We start from the raw sequence: 26,666 nt of genomic DNA, 5'->3' as shown, positions 1-26,666 counted from the left end.
TCTATAACATGGGGTTGTAGATGATGGGTCTCCCTATAACATGGGGTTGTGATGATGGGTCTCTCTATAACATGGGGTTATAGATGATGGGTCTCCCTATAACATGGGGTTGTAGATGATGGGTCTCCCTATAACATGGGGTTATAGATGATGGGTCTCCCTATAACATGGGGTTGTAGATGATGGGTCTCCCTATAACATGGGGTTGTAGATGATGGGTCTCCCTATAACATGGGGTTGTAGATGATGGGTCTCCCTATAACATGGGGTTATAGATGATGGGTCTCTCTATAACATGGGGTTATAGATGATGGGTCTCCCTATAACATGGGGTTATAGATGATGGGTCTCCCTATAACATGGGGTTGTGATGATGGGTCTCCCTATAACATGGGGTTGTGATGATGGGTCTCCCTATAACATGGGGTTATAGATGATGGGTCTCCCTATAACATGGGGTTGTGATGATGGGTCTCCCTATAACATGGGGTTGTGATGATGGGTCTCTCTATAACATGGGGTTGTGATGATGGGTCTCCCTATAACATGGGGTTGTGATGATGGGTCTCTCTATAACATGGGGTTGTGATGATGGGTCTCCCTATAACATGGGGTTGTGATGATGGGTCTCCCTATAACATGGGGTTGTGATGATGGGTCTCCCTATAACATGGGGTTGTGATGATGGGTCTCCCTATAACATGGGGTTGTAGATGATGGGTCTCCCTATAACATGGGGTTGTGATGATGGGTCTCCCTATAACATGGGGTTGTGATGATGGGTCTCTCTATAACATGGGGTTGTGATGATGGGTCTCCCTATAACATGGGGTTATAGATGATGGGTCTCCCTATAACATGGGGTTGTAGATGATGGGTCTCCCTATAACATGGGGTTGTGATGATGGGGTCTCCCTATAACATGGGGTTGTAGATGATGGGTCTCCCTATAACATGGGGTTGTGATGATGGGTCTCCCTATAACATGGGGTTGTGATGATGGGTCTCCCTATAACATGGGGTTGTGATGATGGGTCTCTCTATAACATGGGGTTTGATGATGGGTCTCCCTATAACATGGGGTTGTGATGATGGGTCTCCCTATAACATGGGGTTGTGATGATGGGTCTCCCTATAACATGGGGTTGTAGATGATGGGTCTCCCTATAACATGGGGTTGTGATGATGGGTCTCCCTATAACATGGGGTTGTAGATGATGGGTCTCCCTATAACATGGGGTTATAGATGATGGGTCTCCCTATAACATGGGGTTGTGATGATGGGTTCTCCCTATAACATGGGGTTGTGATGATGGGTCTCTCTATAACATGGGGTTGTGATGATGGGTCTCCCTATAACATGGGGTTGTAGATGATGGGTCTCCCTATAACATGGGGTTGTAGATGATGGGTCCTCCCTATAACATGGGGTTGTGATGATGGGTCTCTCTATAACATGGGGTTGTAGATGATGGGTCTCTCCCTATAACATGGGGTTGTAGATGATGGGTCTCCCTATAACATGGGGTTTGTAGATGATGGGTCTCCCTATAACATGGGGTTGTGATGATGGGTCTCCCTATAACATGGGGTTGTGATGATGGGTCTCCCTATAACATGGGGTTGTGATGATGGGTCTCCCTATAACATGGGGTTGTAGATGATGGGTCTCCCTATAACATGGGGTTGTAGATGATGGGTCTCCCTATAACATGGGGTTATAGATGATGGGTCTCCCTATAACATGGGGTTATAGATGATGGGTCTCCCTATAACATGGGGTTGTGATGATGGGTCTCCCTATAACATGGGGTTGTAGATGATGGGTCTCCCTATAACATGGGGTTGTAGATGATGGGTCTCCCTATAACATGGGGTTGTGATGATGGGTCTCCCTATAACATGGGGTTGTAGATGATGGGTCTCCCTATAACATGGGGTTGTAGATGATGGGTCTCCCTATAACATGGGGTTGTGATGATGGGTCTCCCTATAACATGGGGTTATAGATGATGGGTCTCCCTATAACATGGGGTTGTGATGATGGGTCTCCCTATAACATGGGGTTGTGATGATGGGTCTCCCTATAACATGGGGTTGTAGATGATGATGTGATGATGATGGGTCTCTCTATAACATGGGGTTATAGATGATGGGTCTCCCTATAACATGGGGTTGTGATGATGGGTCTCCCTATAACATGGGGTTGTAGATGATGGGTCTCCCTATAACATGGGGTTGTAGATGATGGGTCTCCCTATAACATGGGGTTGTGATGATGGGTCTCCCTATAACATGGGGTTGTAGATGATGGGTCTCCCTATAACATGGGGTTGTAGATGATGGGTCTCCCTATAACATGGGGTTGTGATGATGGGTCTCCCTATAACATGGGGTTGTGATGATGGGTCTCCCTATAACATGGGGTTGTAGATGATGATGTGATGATGATGGGTCTCTCTATAACATGGGGTTGTGATGATGGGTCTCTCTATAACATGGGGTTGTGATGATGGGTCTCCCTATAACATGGGGTTGTGATGATGGGTCTCCCTATAACATGGGGTTGTGATGATGGGTCTCCCTATAACATGGGGTTGTAGATGATGGGTCTCTCTATAACATGGGGTTATAGATGATGGGTCTCCCTATAACATGGGGTTGTGATGATGGGTCTCCCTATAACATGGGGTTGTGATGATGGGTCTCTCTATAACATGGGGTTGTGATGATGGGTCTCCCTATAACATGGGGTTGTGATGATGGGTCTCCCTATAACATGGGGTTGTGATGATGGGTCTCTCTATAACATGGGGTTATAGATGATGGGTCTCCCTATAACATGGGGTTGTAGATGATGGGTCTCCCTATAACATGGGGTTATAGATGATGGGTCTCCCTATAACATGGGGTTATAGATGATGGGTCTCCCTATAACATGGGGTTATAGATGATGGGTCTCCCTATAACATGGGGTTGTAGATGATGGGTCTCCCTATAACATGGGGTTGTGATGATGGGTCTCCCTATAACATGGGGTTGTGATGATGGGTCTCCCTATAACATGGGGTTGTAGATGATGGGTCTCCCTATAACATGGGGTTATAGATGATGGGTCTCCCTATAACATGGGGTTATAGATGATGGGTCTCTCTATAACATGGGGTTATAGATGATGGGTCTCCCTATAACATGGGGTTATAGATGATGGGTCTCCCTATAACATGGGGTTATAGATGATGGGTCTCCCTATAACATGGGGTTGTAGATGATGGGTCTCCCTATAACATGGGGTTGTAGATGATGGGTCTCCCTATAACATGGGGTTATAGATGATGGGTCTCCCTATAACATGGGGTTGTGATGATGGGTCTCTCTATAGCATGGGGTTGTGATGATGGGTCTCCCTATAACATGGGGTTGTGATGATGGGTCTCCCTATAACATGGGGTTGTGATGATGGGTCTCCCTATAACATGGGGTTGTGATGATGGGTCTCCCTATAACATGGGGTTATAGATGATGGGTCTCCCTATAACATGGGGTTATAGATGATGGGTCTCCCTATAACATGGGGTTGTGATGATGGGTCTCCCTATAACATGGGGTTGTAGATGATGGGTCTCCCTATAACATGGGGTTGTAGATGATGGGTCTCTCTATAACATGGGGTTATAGATGATGGGTCTCCCTATAACATGGGGTTGTAGATGATGGGTCTCTCTATAACATGGGGTTGTAGATGATGGGTCTCCCTATAACATGGGGTTGTGATGATGGGTCTCCCTATAACATGGGGTTGTAGATGATGGGTCTCCCTATAACATGGGGTTGTAGATGATGGGTCTCCCTATAACATGGGGTTGTAGATGATGGGTCTCCCTATAACATGGGGTTATAGATGATGGGTCTCCCTATAACATGGGGTTATAGATGATGGGTCTCCCTATAACATGGGGTTGTAGATGATGGGTCTCCCTATAACATGGGGTTGTAGATGATGGGTCTCCCTATAACATGGGGTTGTAGATGATGGGTCTCCCTATAACATGGGGTTATAGATGATGGGTCTCCCTATAACATGGGGTTGTAGATGATGGGTCTCCCTATAACATGGGGTTATAGATGATGGGTCTCCCTATAACATGGGGTTATAGATGATGGGTCTCCCTATAACATGGGGTTATAGATGATGGGTCTCCCTATAACATGGGGTTATAGATGATGGGTCTCTCTATAACATGGGGTTGTGATGATGGGTCTCCCTATAACATGGGGTTATAGATGATGGGTCTCCCTATAACATGGGGTTGTAGATGATGGGTCTCCCTATAACATGGGGTTATAGATGATGGGTCTCTCTATAACATGGGGTTGTGATGATGGGTCTCCCTATAACATGGGGTTGTAGATGATGGGTCTCTCTATAACATGGGGTTGTAGATGATGGGTCTCTCTATAACATGGGGTTGTGATGATGGGTCTCTCTATAACATGGGGTTGTGATGATGGGTCTCCCTATAACATGGGGTTATAGATGATGGGTCTCCCTATAACATGGGGTTATAGATGATGGGTCTCTCTATAACATGGGGTTATAGATGATGGGTCTCCCTATAACATGGGGTTATAGATGATGGGTCTCCCTATAACATGGGGTTATAGATGATGGGTCTCCCTATAACATGGGGTTATAGATGATGGGTCTCCCTATAACATGGGGTTATAGATGATGGGTCTCTCTATAACATGGGGTTATAGATGATGGGTCTCCCTATAACATGGGGTTATAGATGATGGGTCTCCCTATAACATGGGGTTATAGATGATGGGTCTCTCTATAACATGGGGTTATAGATGATGGGTCTCTCTATAACATGGGGTTATAGATGATGGGTCTCTCTATAACATGGGGTTGTAGATGATGGGTCTCTCTATAACATGGGGTTGTAGATGATGGGTCTCCCTATAACATGGGGTTATAGATGATGGGTCTCCCTATAACATGGGGTTATAGATGATGGGTCTCCCTATAACATGGGGTTGTGATGATGGGTCTCCCTATAACATGGGGTTATAGATGATGGGTCTCCCTATAACATGGGGTTATAGATGATGGGTCTCCCTATAACATGGGGTTGTGATGATGGTCTCCCTATAACATGGGGTTATAGATGATGGGTCTCCCTATAACATGGGGTTATAGATGATGGGTCTCCCTATAACATGGGGTTGTAGATGATGGGTCTCCCTATAACATGGGGTTGTGATGATGGGTCTCCCTATAACATGGGGTTATAGATGATGGGTCTCCCTATAACATGGGGTTGTAGATGATGGGTCTCTCTATAACATGGGGTTATAGATGATGGGTCTCTCTATAACATGGGGTTATAGATGATGGGTCTCTCTATAACATGGGGTTATAGATGATGGGTCTCTCTATAACATGGGGTTATAGATGATGGGTCTCCCTATAACATGGGGTATAGATGATGGGTCTCCCTATAACATGGGGTTATAGATGATGGGTCTCTCTATAACATGGGGTTATAGATGATGGGTCTCTCTATAACATGGGGTTATAGATGATGGGTCTCCCTATAACATGGGGTTGTGCTGATGGGTCTCCCTATAACATGGGGTTATAGATGATGGGTCTCCCTATAACATGGGGTTGTAGATGATGGGTCTCCCTATAACATGGGGTTATAGATGATGGGTCTCCCTATAACATGGGGTTATAGATGATGGGTCTCTCTATAACATGGGGTTGTAGATGATGGGTCTCCCTATAACATGGGGTTATAGATGATGGGTCTCTCTATAACATGGGGTTATAGATGATGGGTCTCTCTATAACATGGGGTTATAGATGATGGGTCTCTCTATAACATGGGGTTATAGATGATGGGTCTCCCTATAACATGGGGTTATAGATGATGGGTCTCTCTATAACATGGGGTTGTAGATGATGGGTCTCCCTATAACATGGGGTTATAGATGATGGGTCTCCCTATAACATGGGGTTGTAGATGATGGGTCTCCCTATAACATGGGGTTATAGATGATGGGTCTCTCTATAACATGGGGTTATAGATGATGGGTCTCTCTATAACATGGGGTTATAGATGATGGGTCTCTCTATAACATGGGGTTATAGATGATGGGTCTCCCTATAACATGGGGTTGTGATGATGGGTCTCCCTATAACATGGGGTTATAGATGATGGGTCTCTCTATAACATGGGGTTATAGATGATGGGTCTCTCTATAACATGGGGTTATAGATGATGGGTCTCTCTATAACATGGGGTTGTAGATGATGGGTCTCCCTATAACATGGGGTTATAGATGATGGGTCTCTCTATAACATGGGGTTATAGATGATGGGTCTCCCTATAACATGGGGTTGTGATGATGGGTCTCCCTATAACATGGGGTTATTAGATGAGGGTCTCCCTATAACATGGGGTTGTGATGATGGGTCTCCCTATAACATGGGGTTATAGATGATGGGTCTCTCTATAACATGGGGTTATAGATGATGGGTCTCTCTATAACATGGGGTTATAGATGATGGGTCTCTCTATAACATGGGGTTGTAGATGATGGGTCTCTCTATAACATGGGGTTATAGATGATGGGTCTCTCTATAACATGGGGTTATAGATGATGGGTCTCTCTATAACATGGGGTTATAGATGATGGGTCTCTCTATAACATGGGGTTATAGATGATGGGTCTCTCTATAACATGGGGTTGTAGATGATGGGTCTCCCTATAACATGGGGTTATAGATGATGGGTCTCTCTATAACATGGGGTTATAGATGATGGGTCTCCCTATAACATGGGGTTGTGATGATGGGTCTCCCTATAACATGGGGTTATAGATGATGGGTCTCCCTATAACATGGGGTTGTGATGATGGGTCTCCCTATAACATGGGGTTATAGATGATGGGTCTCTCTATAACATGGGGTTATAGATGATGGGTCTCTCTATAACATGGGGTTATAGATGATGGGTCTCTCTATAACATGGGGTTGTAGATGATGGGTCTCTCTATAACATGGGGTTATAGATGATGGGTCTCTCTATAACATGGGGTTATAGATGATGGGTCTCTCTATAACATGGGGTTATAGATGATGGGTCTCTCTATAACATGGGGTTATAGATGATGGGTCTCTCTATAACATGGGGTTGTAGATGATGGGTCTCCCTATAACATGGGGTTATAGATGATGGGTCTCTCTATAACATGGGGTTGTAGATGATGGGTCTCTCTATAACATGGGGTTATAGATGATGGGTCTCCCTATAACATGGGGTTGTAGATGATGGGTCTCTCTATAACATGGGGTTGTAGATGATGGGTCTCCCTATAACATGGGGTTATAGATGATGGGTCTCCCTATAACATGGGGTTATAGATGATGGGTCTCCCTATAACATGGGGTTATAGATGATGGGTCTCCCTATAACATGGGGTTGTGATGATGGGTCTCCCTATAACATGGGGTTATAGATGATGGGTCTCCCTATAACATGGGGTTATAGATGATGGGTCTCCCTATAACATGGGGTTATAGATGATGGGTCTCTCTATAACATGGGGTTATAGATGATGGGTCTCCCTATAACATGGGGTTATAGATGATGGGTCTCCCTATAACATGGGGTTATAGATGATGGGTCTCCCTATAACATGGGGTTGTGGATGATGGGTCTCCCTATAACATGGGGTTGTGGATGATGGGTCTCCCTATAACATGGGGTTATAGATGATGGGTCTCTCTATAACATGGGGTTATAGATGATGGGTCTCTCTATAACATGGGGTTGTAGATGATGGGTCTCCCTATAACATGGGGTTATAGATGATGGGTCTCTCTATAACATGGGGTTATAGATGATGGGTCTCTCTATAACATGGGGTTGTAGATGATGGGTCTCCTTATAACATGGGGTTGTGGATGATGGGTCTCCCTATAACATGGGGTTATAGATGATGGGTCTCTCTATAACATGGGGTTATAGATGATGGGTCTCTCTATAACATGGGGTTATAGATGATGGGTCTCCCTATAACATGGGGTTGTGATGATGGGTCTCTCTATAACATGGGGTTATAGATGATGGGTCTCCCTATAACATGGGGTTGTGATGATGGGTCTCTCTATAACATGGGGTTATAGATGATGGGTCTCCCTATAACATGGGGTTGTGATGATGGGTCTCCCTATAACATGGGGTTGTAGATGATGGGTCTCTCTATAACATGGGGTTATAGATGATGGGTCTCCCTATAACATGGGGTTATAGATGATGGGTCTCTCTATAACATGGGGTTGTAGATGATGGGTCTCCCTATAACATGGGGTTGTAGATGATGGGTCTCCCTATAACATGGGGTTGTAGATGATGGGTCTCCCTATAACATGGGGTTATAGATGATGGGTCTCCCTATAACATGGGGTTATAGATGATGGGTCTCCCTATAACATGGGGTTGTGATGATGGGTCTCCCTATAACATGGGGTTATAGATGATGGGTCTCCCTATAACATGGGGTTGTGATGATGGGTCTCCCTATAACATGGGGTTATAGATGATGGGTCTCTCTATAACATGGGGTTGTAGATGATGGGTCTCCCTATAACATGGGGTTGTAGATGATGGGTCTCTCTATAACATGGGGTTGTAGATGATGGGTCTCCCTATAACATGGGGTTATAGATGATGGGTCTCCCTATAACATGGGGTTATAGATGATGGGTCTCTCTATAACATGGGGTTATAGATGATGGGTCTCCCTATAACATGGGGTTATAGATGATGGGTCTCTCTATAACATGGGGTTATAGATGATGGGTCTCTCTATAACATGGGGTTATAGATGATGGGTCTCTCTATAACATGGGGTTATAGATGATGGGTCTCTCTATAACATGGGGTTATAGATGATGGGTCTCCCTATAACATGGGGTTATAGATGATGGGTCTCCCTATAACATGGGGTTATAGATGATGGGTCTCTCTATAACATGGGGTTGTGATGATGGGTCTCTCTATAACATGGGGTTGTAGATGATGGGTCTCTCTATAACATGGGGTTATAGATGATGGGTCTCTCTATAACATGGGGTTATAGATGATGGGTCTCCCTATAACATGGGGTTATAGATGATGGGTCTCTCTATAACATGGGGTTATAGATGATGGGTCTCCCTATAACATGGGGTTATAGATGATGGGTCTCCCTATAACATGGGGTTATAGATGATGGGTCTCCCTATAACATGGGGTTATAGATGATGGGTCTCCCTATAACATGGGGTTATAGATGATGGGTCTCTCTATAACATGGGGTTATAGATGATGGGTCTCCCTATAACATGGGGTTATAGATGATGGGTCTCCCTATAACATGGGGTTATAGATGATGGGTCTCTCTATAACATGGGGTTATAGATGATGGGTCTCTCTATAACATGGGGTTATAGATGATGGGTCTCCCTATAACATGGGGTTATAGATGATGGGTCTCTCTATAACATGGGGTTATAGATGATGGGTCTCTCTATAACATGGGGTTGTGATGATGGGTCTCTCTATAACATGGGGTTATAGATGATGGGTCTCCCTATAACATGGGGTTATAGATGATGGGTCTCCCTATAACATGGGGTTATAGATGATGGGTCTCCCTATAACATGGGGTTATAGATGATGGGTCTCCCTATAACATGGGGTTGTAGATGATGGGTCTCCCTATAACATGGGGTTATAGATGATGGGTCTCTCTATAACATGGGGTTATAGATGATGGGTCTCCCTATAACATGGGGTTATAGATGATGGGTCTCCCTATAACATGGGGTTATAGATGATGGGTCTCCCTATAACATGGGGTTATAGATGATGGGTCTCCCTATAACATGGGGTTGTAGATGATGGGTCTCCCTATAACATGGGGTTGTAGATGATGGGTCTCCCTATAACATGGGGTTATAGATGATGGGTCTCCCTATAACATGGGGTTATAGATGATGGGTCTCCCTATAACATGGGGTTATAGATGATGGGTCTCCCTATAACATGGGGTTATAGATGATGGGTCTCCCTATAACATGGGGTTATAGATGATGGGTCTCCCTATAACATGTGGTTATAGATGATGGGTCTCTCTATAACATGGGGTTATAGATGATGGGTCTCCCTATAACATGGGGTTGTAGATGATGGGTCTCCCTATAACATGTGGTTATAGATGATGGGTCTCTCTATAACATGGGGTTATAGATGATGGGTCTCTCTATAACATGTGGTTATAGATGATGGGTCTCCCTATAACATGGGGTTATAGATCCATACAAAGGTGGTTTTGCCTCCCGTTCACTTCCACTTGTTTCAGTCAATCACTTTAAGTTGGCATCCAAGCTTAGGTATTAAGGCCTAACCTACAAGTTAATACCTGTATATTAAGTATCTAGCTCCCTGCGGGTTTGCTGGTTCATAGCTCCAGCCACTGTTACCCATGTCCAGTAGCTTCCCATCTCCCTATAACATATCTATGAGATTAGTAACAGTCTAGTCTGGTGCAACAATAATACAACAGCTCTATTCCACTACCAGGAAATAGACTTTGATCGGTGAGTTCCATTTTGAATAGGCTACATTTCATAGCTGTGACTTGTTCTATGGTTTTGGACATCTGACACTGTCATTTCTAATCAGCTATCACAGAGCAGTGGTTCCTATATGGTGTGATTGACTGACAGGGAAATGTTTTAAATTTAACCTTTATTTAACTAGGCAAGTCAGTTAAGAACAAATTCTTATTTACAATGACGGCCTACACCGGCCAAACCCGGACGACCAAGAACCAAAATGAGTGAGTAGGCTGGGGCTACCAAACTGCTGCCCTGATTGGACAACAACAGTAATGAGTAGCCCAACTAGAGGCTGGGGCTACCAAACTGCTGCCCTGATTGGACAACAACAGTAATGAGTAGCCCAACTAGAGGCTGGGGCTACCAAACTGCTGCCCTGATTGGACAACAACAGTAATGAGTAGCCCAACTAGAGGCTGAGGCTACCAAACTGCTGCCCTGATTGGACAACAACAGTAATGAGTAGCCCAACTAGAGGCTGGGGCTACCAAACTGCTGCCCTGATTGGACAACAACAGTAATGAGTAGCCCAACTAGAGGCTGAGGCTACCAAACTGCTGCCCTGATTGGACAACAGTAATGAGTAGCCCAACTAGAGGCTGAGGCTACCAAACTGCTGCCCTGATTGGACAACAACAGTAATGAGTAGCCCAACTAGAGGCTGAGGCTACCAAACTGCTGCCCTGATTGGACAACAACAGTAATGAGTAGCCCAACTAGAGGCTGAGGCTACCAAACTGCTGCCCTGATTGGACAACAACAGTAATGAGTAGCCCAACTAGAGGCTGGGGCTACCAAACTGCTGCCCTGATTGGACAACAGTAATGAGTAGCCCAACTAGAGGCTGAGGCTACCAAACAGCTGCCCTGATTGGACAACGGCAATGAGTAGACCAACTACTGTATTCTCTAATAACATAGGCTACTATTGTTATATTACTTTGATTATGTCAGAGGAGAAAGACCAGCTGCCTCTGGTATGGAGGATTTAGTGGGGTACCCAACCTGTCAGCGTGCAACTTTGGAATGGGACATTACAGTAAGAAGTGGGAGCTAATTTGTTAGGCACAGCCTGAGGTCCAATGGTACTAAGGTACCTTTCAAGTGATGAATAGCCACATTCAACCAAGTAGCCTAAGCCAATTCACTGTTATTGAATTACATTGAATTCATTTGGGTAAAACAATATACAACAATGTGTACATTGTATTCCCAGAGGATAGTACTTCAAATTATAACACTAGTTGGTACTTTAGACCGTGTCTCCAGACAATGTGCAAGTAGAAGCTGTTAAACTTATTTTCGATACATTCATTGTGTTATTCATTCTTCATCATTGTAGTAGGCTGCATCCACACAATCACTTACCTTCAAAATAACATGCCATATTCCAAAATGTTCTAAAGGCTCAATAATCAGAAATCACCTATGGAGATCAAATGTTCTGTACAAATCCAATATCGGTATTTCCACTAGGTAGCCTATCAAGTCATCAAGGATATACAACTATAACTATATTGAAACGAAATTGGTCAAATAGTCCAATAAAATCTAAGACATATTACAGAAAAAAGTTTGTTTTTGTTGTAAATCCCCAAATGGTCATTCAGTCATTCATCTATATGGCCACCCCAGTGCAGAATGGACTGCTGAAGACATAACTTGCTGGAGCTCTCCTCTCTCACAAATGAAATCCTTTTCGCAATTCCTCCACCGCCCGCACTTCCCAAAGCGTGACAACCCGACCTTTATTCCATCAATCGTTTATCTCACTTGACTTCAGCCTAATGAAACGCACCCCCCGGCCCGACTGTAGCCTACCTATTGGTATTTATCTAGGCTATATTTCACAAATACAATTAGCCTATGCCTTGTACGAGTTTCGGGTCTGCCCCTTTCCCAGGCAAATAAACCACGTCACATTTCCTCCCGGACTGGCTCTGGACCTTTTGGTGCTTTCAAGACAACTTGGAACTAAAAAATAATCATTAAAAAAAGTCCAAATCATGACGTCAGTGATCTTCAGGTCGGAAAGTCGCACCTCTACAAAGATGCCCTGGTTTCCGACTTAGAATTCCAAGTTGGATGGCGGTTCAAAACGATTTTTCCCAGTAGGAGCTAGTTTTTCCCCCCTGAGTTCCCAGTTGTCTTGAATGCACCGAAGGCGGAGATTTCACAAGTTCCCAGTGGGTTTGAACGCAGCATTTGCTTCTACTAAAATACTCCCCCTCTTGCTTTAGCCTCGCCCCCATGATATCTTATATATATATATTCAGATAGCCTAGCATAGACAATCAGATAGATACATTAAATCAGTAACATATTAAAGCCAGCATAGACCCGGCACCACACGAATAACCGATCTGTAGTCCTAGCCTAACCTTAAAATTAATGTAGCCTAGTTGTATACATTCCCGAATGCAGAACGGTAGATGCGGAAATGATGGGGACAGGTTGTTACATTTTGTTCCACTGTAGCATAGCCTACACATCAAACACGAATTATACATGATTGAAGAAATAAAATTGCAACATAAAATTGCTAAACAAAATGACCAGATCAACTGGCTACTGTTTCTATTCGTTTTCCAATACATTCAGAATATGCTATGATAACTTAGATAGGCCTATTTCTGGGTAGGCTACAGCGATCAAACCACTCGTAGTGCTATTGGGCTACTCTTGTAACTTATCTTTTACGACGACAGTCATGATTATTGGCACCCAGCAAGGTATTGGACAGTTTAATTGAGCTAATAAATGCATTTCCTTACTGTTTGGCTTGTAGGATGTTGGCGACAGGAAAATCGTGCGATGGGCTTGTCCAAGTATGGACACAACCGCGGAGACCGATTAAATTATCACAACTAATGTCCCTTTGGGAGTTTATTTACATTAAAATGACATGCAACACATTGTATTGTATATTGGGCAGGTATTTTAGTAATTCGTTCACACAAAAACACTATATTAGATTAATTGTATCAAAACGATATATAGAAATGCCATTCTAAAACAAGGACCAATGAAAAGCTTGTATCCGAATGCTGTGGCCAATGAAAATGCAGTTTTTCACGACGTTCCTGAACCCCAAACACCAGAGCCACGACATTGATGCCACGTCAATGATCACCTTCATACATTACTAATGGGTTATTAACTAGACCAGGGGTGGGTTATTAACTAGACCAGGGGTGGGTTAATAACTAGACCAGGGGTGGGTTAATAACTAGACCAGGGGTGGGTTAATAACTAGACCAGGGGTGGGTTATTAACTAGACCAGGGGTGGGTTATTAACTAGACCAGGGGTGGGTTAATAACTAGACCAGGGGTGGGTTAATAACTAGACCAGGGGTGGGTTAATAACTAGACCAGGGGTAGGTTAATAACTAGACCAGGGGTGGGTTAATAACTAGACCAGGGGTGGGTTATTAACTAGACCAGGGGTGGGTTAATAACTAGACCAGGGGTGGGTTAATAACTAGACCAGGGGTGGGTTTATAACTAAACCAGGGGTGGGTTAATAACTAGACCAGGGGTGGGGTAATAACTAGACCAGGGGTGGGTTAATAACTAGACCAGGGGTGGGTTATTAACTAGACCAGGGGTGGGGTAATAACTAGACCAGGGGTGGGTGATAACTAGACCAGGGGTGGGTAATAACTAGACCAGGGGTGGGTTAATAACTGGACCAGGGGTGGGTTAATAACTAGACCAGGGGTGGGTTAATAACTAGACCAGGGGTGGGTGATAACTAGACCAGGGGTGGGTTAATAACTAGACCAGGGGTGGGTTAATAACTAGACCAGGGGTGGGTTAATAACTAGACCAGGGGTGGGTAATAACTAGACCAGGGGTGGGTTTATAACTAGACCAGGGGTGGGTTAATAACTAGACCAGGGGTGGTTTAATAACTAGACCAGGGGTGGGTTATTAACTAGACCAGGGGTGGGTTATTAACTAGACCAGGGGTGGGTTAATAACTAGACCAGGGGTGGGTTAATAACTAGACCAGGGGTGGGTTAATAACTAGACCAGGGGTGGGTTAATAACTAGACCAGGGGTGGGTTAATAACTAGACCAGGGGTGGGTTAATAACTAGACCAGGGGTGGGTTAATAACTAGACCAGGGGTGGGTTATTAACTAGACCAGGGGTGGGTTAATAACTAGACCAGGGGTGGGTTATTAACTAGACCAGGGGTGGGTTAATAACTAGACCAGGGGTGGGTTTATAACTAGACCAGGGGTCGTTAATAACTAGACCAGGGGTGGGTTAATAACTAGACCAGGGGTGGGTTAATAACTAGACCAGGGGTGGGTTAATAACTAGACCAGGGGTGGGTTAATAACTAGACCAGGGGTGGGTTTATAACTAGACCAGGGGTGGGTTAATAACTAGACCAGGGGTGGGTTAATAACTAGACCAGGGGTGGGTTATTAACTAGACCAGGGGTGGGTTATTAACTAGACCAGGGGTGGGTTAATAACTAGACCAGGGGTGGGTTAATAACTAGACCAGGGGTGGGTTATTAACTAGACCAGGGGTGGGTTTATAACTAGACCAGGGGTGGGTTAATAACTAGACCAGGGTGGGGTAATAACTAGACCAGGGGTGGGTTATTAACTAGACCAGGGGTGGGTTATTAACTAGACCAGGGGTAGGGTAATAACTAGACCAGGGGTGGGTTATTAACTAGACCAGGGGTGGGTTAATAACTAGACCAGGGGTGGGTTAATAACTAGACCAGGGGTGGGTTAATAACTAGACCAGGGGTGGGTTAATAACTAGACCAGGGGTGGGTTATTAACTAGACCAGGGGTGGGTTAATAACTAGACCAGGGGTGGGGTATTAACTAGACCAGGGGTGGGTTATTAACTAGACCAGGGGTGGGTTAATAGCTAGACCAGGGGTGGGTTAATAACTAGACCAGGGGTGGGTTAATAACTAGACCAGGGGTGGGTTAATAACTAGACCAGGGGTGGGTTAATAGCTAGACCAGGGGTGGGTTAATAACTAGACCAGGGGTGGGTTAATAACTAGACCAGGGGTGGGTTAATAACTAGACCAGGGGTGAGTTATTAACTAGACCAGGGGTGGGTTATTAACTAGACCAGGGGTAGGTTAATAACTAGACCAGGGATGGGTTAATAACTAGACCAGGGGTGGGTTAATAACTAGACCAGGGGTGGGTTATTAACTAGACCAGGGGTGGGTTATTAACTAGACCGGGGTGGGCTAATAACTAGACCAGGGGTGGGTTATTAACTAGACCAGGGCTGGGGTGATAACTAGACCGGGGGTGGGTTATTAACTAGACCGGGGGTGGGGTAATAACTAGACCAGGGGTGGGTTAATAACTAGACCAGGGGTGGGGTGATAACTAGACCAGGGGTGGGTTAATAACTAGACCAGGGGTGGGTAATAACTAGACCAGGGGTGGGTTAATAACTAGACCAGGGGTGGGTAATAACTAGACCAGGGGTGGTTAATTACTAGACCAGGGGTGGGTTATTAACTAGACCAGGGGTGGTTAATTACTAGACCAGGGGGGGCAACTCCAGTCCTCGAAGCCTGATTCATGTCACACTTTTCCCACCAGCTAAAACACCTGACTCCAATAATCAACTAAATGATCTTCAGTTTAAAACGCAAATAAAGTTGAATCAGCTGTGTTTGCTAGGGATGGGGGATGACACTACTCCAGCCTGGAGTTACACCTACAGGTATTTGGGTTAGAAACCAGACTGTTAACATGGAACATAAGTAAAAATATCGGTTACAGATTCTTACTGACATGGTCACGCAAGTGTGATTTTAAATAATGTTCTGGTTGAATTGCAGTACATAAGTCCTTACAACTAAATGGAAGGACCATATTTTTTTACTACAGGTGACAAAGCAATGCAAGTCAGGGAAAATCTGATGTAGGACATTCTGGGTGTAAACTATATATATATATAAATTAACATTTATGAATCACACTCCCTCCGGCTAATCATAGTTTTACTAAATACTTTATAATAGATGCTGCCCTGTTGAAAGGAGAGCGTGCAAGCTAGCACATCATTATACTGTGGCTAGCTACACTATTCATAGGAATAATAAAATGTTGATTTGTGCAGACATTATAAAAATGACTCAATCAGTTAAGGATAAATGTTTTATTGTTTCGTCAGGAGTGTGAATCCAGGGAGATATTATCCAGAGGTATAAAACATAATTAACCATCTGATACATTTTACTGTCCTGTGTGTTAGATTAGAATGTGCTGCCCCCCCTAGTGGCAGGACTATGCCATAACCACCTGCTACTATTAGAATAGGATTACATCTGGTGATCACATTCAGATCGTCAAATACCTTAATGGGAAAATGCCAAATAGTAAAAAAAAAAATGTATGAAGTTAAATAATCATTGAACCAAGAGTTGTTTCACAAAAATATTAAGTTAAATCTAGAAACACAATAAGGACTATACATTGTTTGCTGATTTTATTGTTCTGCCTGAGCAACAATTAACCGTTAAACAATGATCATCATAGTAACTACTAGTGCATCAACTACCCATAACAAATTCTCCATTCCATGGTAACCATCCAAACAGGGATAACCTGTTCAGAAGTGTGTAACATTAATGTTTTGGACACAGAGTTTCAGCAGTGAGTGTATCATGCCATGTTCATGTGCTATCAGAATAACCAGAAACTCAGGTCTAAAACTACTGTAAAACGTATAAAGTTAAACCGTTCATATGGAACTTCCAAGTTGGATATTCCAGAGTTTCCTAAGTTCCGAGTAGCACGTGAATGCGGCATCACAGACGCGAGTCTGGAGGTGTGGGTTCTGTGTCCAAGTGCTGTTGCAGGGTTGGTTGCCGTGGCTGGGAGCGTAGTCAAGCGTTGAGGAAGGTGAATGCGGTGTCCCTCTCCTCCACCAGCTCGGCTGCCGTGGCGTCCATCTTGCCTCGGGAGAAGTCGTTGATGGCCAACCCGTCCACAATCTTCCACTGCTTGTCCTGAGGATAACAAAGACAGGAGAATACTGTATATTGAATAATAGGCCAAAGTGATCAACTTCCCACTGCAATAGGTAGTCGGTTGTAGACTAGAGCACCAGTTTATAGTCAATAGAAGCAGAGCTCTCTGGTTAAGTGGTGATGACAGCTGACCTTGCAGCACAATGATCTTCTGACCAATCAGATAAGATCTTTCGCCAATAATTGGGCAAAAGCTCAGAATTGTGCTGCCTGTGTAAACGCAGCCTTAGTATGGAGGAGTGTAGAGAGCAGAGTCAGGGATCCGTCTCACCTTGATGTGAACAGGGAACGAGTAGATGAGGTCTTCGGCAACACCATAGGAGTTACTGCTGGAATAGACACCCATGGAGACAAACTCCCCCTGCAAACACAAGAGGACAGAGTTCAGGGCTGCGTTCGGGAACCATTAACCGAAAGACAATCTGCTGCTGCACCACCGCGCTGCGTTCAAGAACCATTAACCCAAAGACAGGCTGCACCACCACCACGCTGCGTTCAGGAACCATTAACCCAAAGACAGGCTGCTGCACCACCACGCTGCGTTCAGGAACCATTAACCCAAAGACAGGCTGCTGCACCACCACCACGCTGCGTTCAGGAACCATTAACCCAAAGACAGGCTGCTGCACCACCACCACGCTGCGTTCAGGAACCATTAACCCAAAGACAGGCTGCTGCACCACCACGCTGCGTTCAGGAACCATTAACCCAAAGACAGGCTACACCACGCTGCGTTCAGGAACCATTAACCCAAAGACAGGCTGCTGCACCACCACCACGCTGCGTTCAGGAACCATTAACCCAAAGACAGGCTGCTGCACCACCACGCTGCGTTCAGGAACCATTAACCCAAAGACAGGCTACACCACAATTCTCCACCCTCTTCCTAAAGTGTGCAACTGCACACATCTCACAAATGTAACAATGGCTTATAGCCAAATATTACACCAATCCATTACTTTTTAATCAATGACTGTCTGGAATTGTGGGAGTGCACACTCTGGGAGAAGGGTGGAGAATTGGGATGCATCCATACTTTAAATAGTAGAGTGCCCTATAGATTAGGAGTTAATAAAACATAGCCTTAATGGTTAGGATGTAGATTTGGGTAGGGTAAATTAATCCTAAATCTGCATCTTAAAGCCACAGAATTGTCCCATAGGACCCCTCTTAGCTGACCTCAGGAGTGCCTGACCAGATGTCCCTCATGTGGTCACAGATGGCCTTGGCTGCAGACATGGCACTGGACAGCTTCCTGGCTGCGATAACCGCAGCTCCTCTCTGCTGCACTGTCTGAGAGGAAGAGGAGAGGGAGGAAGAGGAGAGGGAGGAAGAGGAGAGGGAGGAAGAGGAGAGGGAGGAAGAGGAGAGGGAGGAAGAGAGGCCTTAGAAAATGTCTCATCCCTACTCCACTAGTCTTCTTCAGCCGTCTCAATTCATCTTTCCAGGATTCCTCTCCCCTTATCAAAACACATGGAGAAGGTCAGAGGTTACTTTCCCTTGGACCATCTCTAATGAGGGGGGTTAAAGTTAAATCACATAGCCAGATGAAAATGTGTTTTACAGTAGAGTAAACTCACAGAAATGAAGGCCCCTTTGAGCCAGTCATCGTCCTTAACAGCGTCGAAGCAGGCCAGGTCGCTGCCCGCCATGTTGACCTTGGCGTAGTAAAATAATAAATGACATATTGTTAAATAATATTACACAGTATTCACTAATGCCTTGCAGTGGTATAATAATACTTCATTATTACATAACATTGATAAATAACCTTGCAGTGGTGGACGTCTGGGTACTGGGTGGACGAATGGTTTCCCCAGATGATCACGTTCTTCACCTGGGTGGCTGGCACGCCGCAGCGCATCGCAACCTGGGGGAGGGATGCAAGAGCTGTGTAAGGATGATATTACCATCTATTAACATAATCCACACACACTTTGTCCCCAATGAAACTTAAACACTACAGTTGACGTACAGACTCAGTCATCATGAGGGATTGGAGTAACAATATTCATTCAGGGGGTTGAAGGGAACAAAACCACTTCATACACAGGTACCTGAGAGCGGGCCCGGTTGTGGTCCAGACGGGTAAGGCAGGAGAAGTTCTCTTTGGGGATGGACGGGGCAGACTTGGCTGCGATCAGACAGTTGGTGTTGGCTGGGTTACCTACCACCAGGACCTGACCGAGACAATGGAGAGGCAACGTTATAAAACCCTCAGGACAGTCGTACACACACACACACACACACACACGGAGAACACCATGGTGTTGGGGAGAATCTCCTTTCCACAGTGGGGTCAGTTTGTAGCCCAAACGGTTCAGACACTACAAACAGGAGCCGGTAGAGACGAGTCCCGTCAGGCTTGTAGAACAAAACAGACCACCATCATGTTCCTGCGAGTCTCATCGGAGAGTTTCTCACGGTCTGACAAACATGAGTGTAGATGTAGAAGACTGCCATAGGTGGATTGAGATGCACTGTACATATTTTAACTTCACAGCAGAGTGATGAGACGGTGAAGGCAACAGACTAAGAGGGCAAATACATTGGACATAGTTATGAATGTAACAAAATGTACGTAGTCATAGTATGCACTTTTAGTCCAACTTAAATGTTTTGTCCATTATCAATGGAATATAGCCATGTATTGCAGTATCTATGGTCACCATGTAGTAAAAATATTTAAGTTACTTGAAACTTGAGCCACCTGTGAGTAGAGGGAAAATTCCAAAGCCTCGCAAGGCTGAAGACGCCATGCTAGACAGTCAGGCAGGCAGCGTGCAAGGCTGAAGACGCCATGCTAGACAGCCAGGCAGGCAGCGTGCAAGGCTGAAGACGCCATGCTAGACAGCCAGGCAGGCAGCGTGCAAGGCTGAAGACGCCATGCTAGACAGCCAGGCAGGCAGCGTGCAAGGCTGAAGACGCCATGCTAGACAGCCAGGCAGGCAGCGTGCAAGGCTGAAGACGCCATGCTAGACAGTCAGGCAGCGCAGCGTGCAAGGCTGAAGACGCCATGCTAGACAGCCAGGCAGCGCAGTGTGCAAGGCTGTAGACGCCATGCTAGACAGTCAGGCAGCGCAGCGTGCAAGGCTGAAGACGCCATGCTAGACAGTCAGGCAGCGCAGCGTGCAAGGCTGAAGACACCATGCTAGACAGTCAGGCAGCGCAGCGTGCAAGGCTGAAGACGCCATGCTAGATAGTCAGGCAGCGTGAAAGGCTGAAGACGTTCTATCAAGGCAGCTTCAGACTTGCACACTGCCTGAAGACAAGTTCAGTTTTTGTAACAAGGTCACTTGGGGAAGAAATGACAAGGGTACGTGCCAGCACACACAAGCAGTCACACTCGTCAGTCTGACAGTCCAACACCTGTTGCTAGATCAGCGCGAGGCCAAAAGGCCTCCTCATAACACACCCACAGTTCCACTGGCACTAGTCAGGACATTCCAGTCCTTGGTGGAGTTCCTATTCTCTACTATTAAAATGACTCATAATTCTGTAGTTTCCACCATATTCCTCCCACCAGTCCATTTATTTTGTAAATCCATCAAGGGGAATGTCCAAGTGCACACTTGGGGAGCAGTAGAGAATCAGAACGTCTCCCTCGACTCCTGGGATGGAACCCAGCCAGGCTGGATACAACGTTAAGCTTACAAGACCGGATAGGTGGGATAGTGTTAAGACATGCAGGCAGCTAGATTTTTTTTAATCAAAAACACACGCTCACAAAACAAACCCACAAACAATGCACACCAATGGCATTCCAGGCCAATCCTTCCATAGGAATTAAGAGCCCAACACGTGGTGAACTGAATTTCAACAGCTCTGGGGTGCAGCATCACGAGTCCTCTCTATGTCTAAAGACACATGGCTTACACTATACCACAAACACAGGGTACCTGCTAGTACTGACAGCTAAGTCTGCATAGACATTTTGAGACACATTGACAGTCACCACACACACAGAGGACAAACCCTGTCTGTTGGGCTCTGGTTATCATCTCACCTTGACAGTTTTCTTGGCGTACTTCTCCAGCGCAGCCCCCTGGCTCTTGAAGATGGCCACGTTAGCCTTGAGCAGGTCCTTCCTCTCCATACCCTCTCTCCTGGGCATGGAGCCCACCAGGATGGCAGCGTCCAGGTCCTTAAAGGCAACCTCCTCCTTGTCCGTGGGGATGACCTCTGAAAACAGATGGAATAAACAAGGGCTTGTTCATTCTGTATCAAATAGAAAGTAGCGTGAAAAGGGAGGGACTATCTGGACGTGTCCTATAAGATACGTAGGTTTCTTTCCTCGTCTGTGGGAATGACCTCTAGACGAATCGAATATACAACAGACCAGGGTTGGTTGGTTCAATGGGCAGCACATGGACGACCAATAAACAGAAGGAAAATCTGGATAATAAAGACTACTTTTAATTGTTAAAGGTTTTACTACAGTTGTCTAATTAAATTTGGGTGTGTCATTTTAGGCAAAAATAGAAAGAAAAAAAGGGGGAAGAATGATGATCCAGGACAGCAGGAAGTTGTTAAGGAGTGCTTTAATAGGCTGAATCCTTCAAGCACAATGTTTCGGACATGATCGCTCTCGACAATGAAAGTGGCCTCTATGGAGAAACAAAGGCTTGTATTTGTTTTCCCACCACATTCCCCTGTACATCGTCTCAGTGTGGTTTTCCCTGTTTCAATTCCCATCACATTCCCCTGTACATCGTCTCAGTGTGGTTTTCCCTGTTTTAATTCCCATCTTGTCACAACACCTTACATTCTCATCAGCTCAGTCACTCACACCGTTTCTGCTTTTAAGGTTAGTTTCAGCGAACCCTGTATTGATGCCTTTGTTCTGCTACTGTTGTCTGTGGGACAGACTGTTGCCAGTTAACTGTTTTAAAGGGATACTGCGAGATTCTGCCAATTCTGAAAATCCCACCGATCTGGCAAAAACCTTAAAAATATTTGAAAGAATTTAAATAGTGCTTGAACCCAGATCTGGTTGGGACACAGGGTAACCACACTGTAGACACCCATACCCCACATTGAAAATTGTCTTTGCAACACACCATACACAGAGAGAACATTGTCTTTGCAGCACTGAGCGTTAATACTGGGGCCTCACAGCCGAGGTGAGAACAAAGCAAGGACACCACCATTGACAACAGAAAAATACCAGTCACAATGGAGATGGAGATACTACTGGTGCCTCAACTAAAGCAAAGCCATGTCAATCCAGTGAGTGTTGTCTGCCCCATGGTTTACCTCTGAGGAGTGGGAGGGCACAGTCCTGCAGCTCCATGACCACTCCATCCAGGACTGGCAACATGGGGGTGATGTCCAGCAAGATCAGGGTGATTGGCTGAGAGGAGAGACCATGAAATGACAGGAGTAGAGAAATGAGTAGGATCTATTGATCTTTCCGTTGACTTACAGGCTGGTAGATTGCTACCTGAACAGATGTTTATGGTTCATATGATTACTACATTAACAATGCTTGTTATGACTACTTGAAGGGACAGTGTTAGGCCTGTGCTACCGGTAGGCTGTATGCTAGTGGCTCTATTTCAGGCAATTCAAGGACATTAAAGCCTTGAGTGAAGCTTTCGCAGGTTGTGTGACTGAAGAGGTAGTGTGTGATGCTGCATGTTGCCCATCAGTCATGATTTTTATCTTATTTAACTGACACAGGGAGTATCTGACATGGCACCCTATTCCCTATATTGTGCACTCATTTTGACCAGGGCAAATAGGGTAAGTAGTGGACTATATAGGGAATAGGGTGTAATTTCAGACACTAGACAAGCCCTAACAGGATCAGCTGGGATGTTACATAATGCAAGTCAAGCCAAAGCTTCTTCCTTCCCTTTACCTGATCTTTGCCGAACACGTCTCCCTTGGCGATGCCAAACAACAAGGAGTAGGCAATCTGCCCTGCAGCGCCGGTCACCAGCACACGAACAGGTTCAGCAGACTGCAACACAACATACAGAAACACAGCTCTGGGTCCTATTCATTAGGGCACATCACACTCAGGCTATTTAGACACTTATCCAGAGTGAATTAGCCTAAACACTGTAGTAAAATGTTACACAATGAACACAAATTTGTATTTATTTTGGGACAAGTTCAGGTAATAAGTCCCCGTTTCAGTTCATTTTCTTCCATTTGTTGCCAAATGAACAACCAAGCACTGACAAATGTTTTGTCACTGCAATTTCAGGGGTACATTTTAAAATATTGGAGGTAAACTTGCCCCAAGCCGTGCATTAGTTGGGAGGGTTTGAGGAAATTATCCAGCTAGGGAAAACGTTTTGGGAAGTTTTACAGTAATATCAATGTTATGTAATATCAGTCAAACAGTCAGGTAAAAATGAGGTGTACATGAAATGGGAATGAGGTGAGTTGGATACCTTTGAGGAATTGGCTAAGAGTTCACTCGTAAAGTGACAATACTAGAGAGAACTGTACTAGAATTGTAGCTCGTCTACAACAATGGTATTGCATATGTGATCCGTGACCGGACAATGTCGGAGTGGGGATTTATTAACTCACGAGGTAAGCCACGGTGAATTTAAAAATAGAACATTCTTCGAGTCATCTGAGACGAGATATTTATAGCTACTGTAGAAAACTTTCACCATTCATTCAACTTTTCCCCTTTCACACAAACGTAGAGTCCAAAAAACAAGCAATTGCATTTTGCTGGGGAGAAAGTCGCATGCAATAATAGTTAGACAACTTAGATAACATTTGGCCACATTAACACATTCTGCCAATTTGACCTTTTTCAAAGAAATGTAGAGAAATGTGCCTCGGACACAGCTGTCGAAACGACATTCTACTAGAACCTGTCAAATTCACTGGCACATTGCCAACAAGGAATTAGAGAATATTTCCTCCAACTTGTCTTTAAACATCATAACACAAGAATCACAAGCAAAATCGTTTTACAAAAATATTTAAGTTGATACAAAAGTTGGTTACCGGTAGTTAACTAGCTACTGTATAAGTTAGGTTAGCTACTTGCAGAAACAAGCGAACGAAATGCCACCTCGCTGTCCTCGTACTACTAACGTTATAGCAGGTGTGTGCGTTTATCATTTTAGTAAAGCTAAAGTTCCGTAAACAAAGTTAATACAACTTTTTGTTTGTTACTTACCATCATTGTATGATAACTTGGACTATTCTCCCACTGTTCTTGCAACAAAAGGTCACCCCTATTTCTTGAAATCAGAGTGGTCACGAGGTGGCCAGTAAATCGTTATTACGCATGCGCCGCAAAGCTGGTGGCTCTCGGGAAATGTAGTCGGAAATCCTTCAGCCAAAGACGGTAGTACCAAATATTTATATAACTAACTCTCATTGTTCTATCTGTGATAGTACCAAAGACAGTACAGTACGCTGGGTTAGTTATATAAATCGTTGACAGTACAGTATGCTTCAGCTGTGTACGTTGACCTTTTTAAAGTCAATGAGGTTGACAGAATAAATAACTACTTTACCCACGATTCAGTACTAACATTTAAATTCCCTTTTATTTACAAATGACAAAAAGTCCCAAACTGTCTCTTGTGTATTTGTATTTGATTGATTTATTCAGTTGAATTAAGGATACTTTAACTTCTGTTGTAAAGCTATCATTTTTATGTATATTTTTATGGAGCTCCGCTGCTAGCCACAGGTGTTGGAGCAAGTGATGCCAATTTAGCGACTTTGTTGCTAGATTTAGAGAGATTTCATACCCCTCGGCGACTTTTATTGGTAAAAGAGTATAGCGACAAATGTATCTACTTTTTAAGGCTGCCCCAGCGACTTTTTTGATGATTTAGCGACTTCTCTGTTTGTGTGTGTGCCCGCTCGGAGTTCAGCTGTGCGCCTCCGCCGGCTGCTGCGTGTCACTAGCGCCCTTTCTCCCACCGCTGTCTCCTCTTCAGCCTCTTCAGCCTCTCCGCCCTCTCCCCTCTGCAGCAGCGAGTAAAGTGCATTGATTAAATCGGTTCCTTTGTTGTTAAATGACACCACATCTCTCCAAGGGATAAATAATAAAAGCAAAAATAAATATATATATTTTTAAATGATATACTTTAATCTGTTTTTTTCTGTGCTTTTAATTAGTTCAATTTTGTTCTCCTTCAAACATTCCATTTAGCAGTAGTGGTGAATGGATAAAATTACTGAGGAAGCCAAGCCAGGAGAAAAACCCACATTACATGTGTTGTGATAATTAAGATAATTGTGTTGTGATAATTAAGATAATTGTGTTGTGATAATTGCGTTGTTTGCTCTATAACCTGTTAGTTCATATCCCTTGCCACCATGATATATAGGCCTAAGGCCGAGACAATAAGAAGACACAGTGGCAGAATACATTCAACCACACCTTTGTTTCATCACAAAACCAGAGAGCAACATCTGTATGGTGAAGTCCACAAACAAATAGTTACATGACCTACAGCATGGTCAAGCAAGTTAATGTTCACAACATTTTTGGACTACTAAACAGCTATGGATTTAAAACCACGGAGAGTTACTGCAACAGGATCTGCCTCCACTATTCCAGCACCATTTCAACTTCAATATTTCAACATCCTCCTCTCTTTCATGACTCTGTCATACAGTACATGCTTTTAGTTTGTGTTGTCTACCTGGCTAAAATGTTTGCTCGCTAGCCTAACTTCCTTTCCTGGGAAATTATGCGCCAGGCCAGCTAGTTAACATTAGCCTACTCAGGGGCACAATGTATGCATTTATGGTTAGATCAGAATCTCTGTTATTTTAGCTAGCTGGCTAGCCAACCGGAGGACAATGACACAATGAGATGCAGAATTCAAGTTTTTTCTGTAAATGAGTTTAGCTTGTGATTGGTGTCAAGGCAAATCTAAACAGGCTTCCCTTGACACTTTTTTTTTGGTGCGCCAGGTCCATTCACAGTTAAGCTCACTCAGTTTACCTC

General features: G+C 44.4%; 2 protein-coding genes across 4 annotated transcripts in view; both read right to left on the bottom strand.

The window, feature by feature from the left end:
- Nucleotides 1-13,704, bottom strand: part of LOC115193508 (UTP--glucose-1-phosphate uridylyltransferase) — a 66,074-nt gene extending 52,370 nt beyond the window's left edge. For 2 of the 3 annotated variants that reach the window (XR_003878192.1, XM_029752197.1), the window contains exon 1: nucleotides 12,049-12,628. Coding sequence is in view for 1 of the 3 variants with exons in the window: in XM_029752197.1 (XP_029608057.1) it covers nucleotides 12,049-12,067 (19 nt within the window). In the remaining 2 variants the exon portion in view is untranslated. Of the gene's footprint in view, nucleotides 1-12,048; nucleotides 12,629-13,454 lie in introns of those variants that run through there. The other variant, XM_029752198.1, reaches the window with a different exon arrangement.
- Nucleotides 13,705-16,830: 3,126 nt separating this feature from the next.
- LOC115193507 (malate dehydrogenase, cytoplasmic-like) lies at nucleotides 16,831-24,980 on the bottom strand. The gene is made up of 10 exons (XM_029752196.1): nucleotides 24,873-24,980; nucleotides 23,583-23,684; nucleotides 22,976-23,072; nucleotides 21,726-21,901; nucleotides 19,777-19,899; nucleotides 19,491-19,589; nucleotides 19,300-19,377; nucleotides 18,899-19,012; nucleotides 17,991-18,080; nucleotides 16,831-17,698 (listed from the first exon to the last, which is right to left on the bottom strand). Exons 1-10 carry the CDS (start codon nucleotides 24,876-24,878, stop codon nucleotides 17,576-17,578), a joined length of 1,008 nt encoding a protein of 335 aa, XP_029608056.1. The 5' UTR covers nucleotides 24,879-24,980; the 3' UTR covers nucleotides 16,831-17,575.
- Between the last annotated feature and the right edge of the window lie 1,686 nt (nucleotides 24,981-26,666).

This window comes from Salmo trutta, chromosome 5 (genome assembly GCF_901001165.1).
Source record: "Salmo trutta chromosome 5, fSalTru1.1, whole genome shotgun sequence".
NCBI classification, from domain to species: domain Eukaryota; kingdom Metazoa; phylum Chordata; class Actinopteri; order Salmoniformes; family Salmonidae; genus Salmo; species Salmo trutta.
The sequence above is the reverse complement of the archived record's forward strand: the minus strand, read 5'-3'. Positions and strand labels throughout refer to the sequence as shown.